This window comes from Pterocles gutturalis, unplaced genomic scaffold (genome assembly GCF_000699245.1).
Source record: "Pterocles gutturalis isolate BGI_N339 unplaced genomic scaffold, ASM69924v1 scaffold1386, whole genome shotgun sequence".
Taxonomy (NCBI): Eukaryota; Metazoa; Chordata; class Aves; order Pterocliformes; family Pteroclidae; genus Pterocles; species Pterocles gutturalis.
Window position 1 is genome coordinate 11,213 of NW_010102658.1, and position 3,829 is coordinate 15,041.

The following is a 3,829-nucleotide window of genomic DNA, read 5'->3' on the forward strand; positions in this document are numbered from 1 at the left end:
CTTGGCTTTGATTACTGAAATTTCTCTTCTCCTTTAGGTTGACTCTAAATATACATCTACTCATCATAATTACATGTGAGAATCTTTTATTTCCACCTTGTGATTTATTTACACAATCATAAAAAAAAATTAATAGCCTGAATTTGCATACTGACATTTGAAGGCCGATTTGTAGCTGTAAGTGTCCCAGCACTAGTTTTGGATAATGCCATTGCCTATTGCTAAGTCCTTTGAAAGCAGCATACTAATTTTTTCTTTCCCTTTTTTTGAAGAAATGCTGCCTAGAAAACCCTGGTTTATGGCTTACTCATTATTTTATTTTATTTTATTATTTGGATTACAGTTTACTTCCTTCAGGAGCAGTTCACAGTCAGACAATGCTTCCGCTGGCAAATACTTCATTATCTGCTCAAGAGCCTTCTGATACGTCAACTTCTCCTGTTCCAGGGACTGTATTGCTGTCTTCATTTTGTTCTCTCGAGCCAAAATAGTCTCCAGGCTGGATTCCAGACTCTGAATTTTAGCATGAGCAACCTGTAAATGGTAACATTATTTTTAAAACAAATTGAGAAGTTCTAAATAACTTTTAGATATTCTGTATGCTAAGTAAAGAACCGAATCACATAGATGTTTCTGAAAGACATCCATGTAGGCAGATGATACAAGGAATGCCTACTGTGTTTCATACACAGAATCTCCTTATAGTGGCCAGATCAAGCTGAGGGATTTCTGAAAACTTTGCAGAAGGAAGGAGACATACAAGTTTCAGGAAGCAAGGGACAGTTGAGAGCAACAAGAAACTGGAGCGGCAGGGAGAAAAAGGAAATCAGCAGTTGGAGTAGCACTGGAAGAGATGACTTCTCTGACAGTGATGGAGCAATGGGAACCCTGCACAATGAAGTAAATTAGCAGGATGGAGTGGTTAAAAAACTCAATGTTAAGTCTCAAAGCAGATAGTTTTCCCTGTTCTCCAACAAACGACGTAGAGCTTCCTCAGGGGAAAAAAAAACATTAATTCTGGTTTCAGTCATCAGAAACCCTGGACCTCAGTAGTAGCAAATGTCTCTCTATGGGCAATAGGGGAATTCTGACCGTTCCTAGGAAAGAGCTCAAGCAGAGGAATGAAAAAACTATACAAACAAAGAGATGAAGAGGTTAAGGAACTGAGGAAGGTGCATTACAGTACAGCACTATGGAAGAACAGAAGACCTTTGACAGAGCCTTTCAAATCAGTCACTCATAATTATTCTGTGCACCCTTGGTGCATTTTCAGAACACAGATAAAAGGCCAGGTAGCAGTAAACAAATAAATATAAATAATAAAGCAAAAAAAAAATAGTAAAAAAGCAAGTGATCCCTGTTTTCAAACTCAAAAGAACACAGCACAGCACCCTTAGCCCATAAACACAAAAATAACGAGGACATGATCTTTCCATTTTTCCTTGCTTCTATTTTCAGGCTACACAAGCTGAAGGTGCTCTCTGAGCTCTTCCCAATGCTTTTTGAAATTAAGAAATATAACAAGAAGTGGCATGGTGATGCAAAAAGAAGAGCTTGTCTTTCAGGAAAATGCAAGACAATGCATATTAAAACCTGAAATAAGTCTTTGCCAGGCTATGGAAGAAAAGGTGGAAGAAAGAAGGAGGAAGAAATGACTTTTTAAAGCATGAGTTTATTGTGCTAAGTCTGGTGGGCACTCTGCTGTATTCAAATCTACTAGGAGAGATCACCTTTCAAAAGTAGGACTATTTCAGCAGAAGGAAACTGAATGATACTGCCTACAAAGGTGTGGAGAAAGCAAGCCTACTGCACTGTGGATTATGTCTTAAAACTTTCCAATAGGGGAGCAAAGAGATGAAGGGACAGACAACTTATTTTTCAGCAAGCTACACAAATTTTGCCAACAGATTTAATGGGAGATATTTTGAGAAAAAGAAATCTAAGTACAGAAGGAAAACTCCAAGGAATTACAAAGGAGTTAAAAACACGTCTCTCAGAAGTAAACCACTGTAACAGAGAGCTGCTCAACTGCATTAAGGTCTTGCAGTTAGAAGACTTCTCATGTACATTTAAAAAAGACACTTTCTCCTCTGTTGTCTAAATCATAGAAATGACCTCTCCATGTGTTTGTAGTCTTGAGTCATTTACCTGTAGCTTCTCCAACAAATCCATGTTTTGTCTCTTCAGATGACTGTTCACCCTCTCCAGCTTCTCCAGGGGTTCACCTTCATCACAAGTATTCACATTTTCCTGCAGCTCGTCCTGAAGAACGTGGTACTCTACTTCATAGGCATGGAGCTGTTTTGAAATATCCATCTCAAACACCTGCCATGAGAGGAAAACACAATTTTTAACTACAATAGAAGACACTTATTCTACATGAATGTTTGGCTAAAAGGCAATTCAGCTTGACTAACTTAAAGCTTTTTCCTGTTGCTCTCAAAAAAGTATTTTAAGGGGAAGTCTAGAGTAAGAACATTTTAGCATATAGAGTTCTTATCGTAACCATAATAAATCATAGACTTTGCAATAAACTGGATCATCACTTTTACAATTACCAAATACCATCTCTTACTATGAGATGTGTCAGCAGAAGTCTTATTTAATCCAATAATTTCATAATATGACTAAGTCATCATCTCTTGCTCAGGAATATTAAGAAGTTCAATAAGAAATTTTTAAATTCAAGTCTCACCAGCTTGTGATGGGAGCAGGATCACACAATGAGGAAGAATAATCCAGGAGTTGTCAGACCTCCACCCTCAAAACTGGATCTCTTGACTCCAAGTGCTCATTTATAAACTTTTATAAAAACATTCTTCATGGTTACAGTTTCCCTCTGTTCTGTCTCTGCGTGAAGATACACTATTTTCTTATTGGGATGCTTTGGTGACAAAGCATTGTGAAGACTATGGAATCGAGCATCTAGCAGTGATGGGACCATGTGACCCTTATCTGTTTATACATCTAGTCAGCCTCTCAGCTTCTGAAAGTTATCAAATAGTTCAGACTAGGAAGGGAAGGATGCCTATGGTGAAATTAATTCTGCTCCTTGTTTTAGAGATCACTACACCAAGAGAAGGCACACACAGATCACCCAACAAAATAAATTCTGCATTACATTCACCGTTTTTCTGGTAAATCAAATGAGGCAAAACTTTAAATTACATATGGTGTTCAAGCTGGGCAAGTGCCACTTTCCTCTATGTATCCACCTGGTCAATTCTTCATCTGTGTATTACAGTCCTTCATAATGTTTACATTTTTCTTTCATTATCTGCTATAAGAGGATGGTCCTGGGGACTGAAATGCTGAGACAGCCAAACGACTCCATGTGCAGCCAGCCTAGGTAGGAGCAATACTATATAGGTAGTCTACATGCAAATGCAGATCCAGAAGGCTGCTCAGCATGAGACCACACCACAGGCAAGCAGGTGACCTTCCTCTCAGAGCCAAGCTGGCCTGCGTAATCCCGTCCAGCTCGGCTCAGGCTACATAATCCATTCTTTACTCAATCAGACCTGGCTCTGCACAAAGCCACTTCTACCGTACTCACCACAGCACGATTGCTCTGCAACCTATGCAGACCACAGGACAGAGATCTAATTTCTAATAGTATCAAAAATATTGAACTCTCTATCATTGCCAGAATCAGTGAGTTATGAAGATAGACACCTAAAGTGTTTGACATGGGTTTAGAATGGCAATCACAATCAGTGCAATGAGGAAATTAAGATTTACACATTGTCATTTACACGAATTCTTAACTGACATGACCTGAAACATTCAAGTGTTAACCAAGCCATAGGAATGGATCAGTGTTAACTGC

At 38.7% G+C, this 3,829-nt stretch overlaps 1 protein-coding gene across 1 annotated transcript in view; it reads right to left on the reverse strand.

Annotated features, from left to right (window-relative positions):
• Nucleotides 1-204: 204 nt before the first annotated feature.
• The window catches only part of TBC1D4 (TBC1 domain family, member 4), a gene marked incomplete at its 5' end in the record, with an annotated part of 33,523 nt that continues 29,898 nt past the window's right edge, over nt 205-3,829 (reverse strand). The window contains 2 exons of the mRNA XM_010086352.1: nt 205-534; nt 2,149-2,325. Of these exons, the coding sequence (XP_010084654.1) occupies nt 316-534; nt 2,149-2,325 (396 nt within the window). The remainder of the gene's footprint in view (nt 535-2,148; nt 2,326-3,829) is intronic.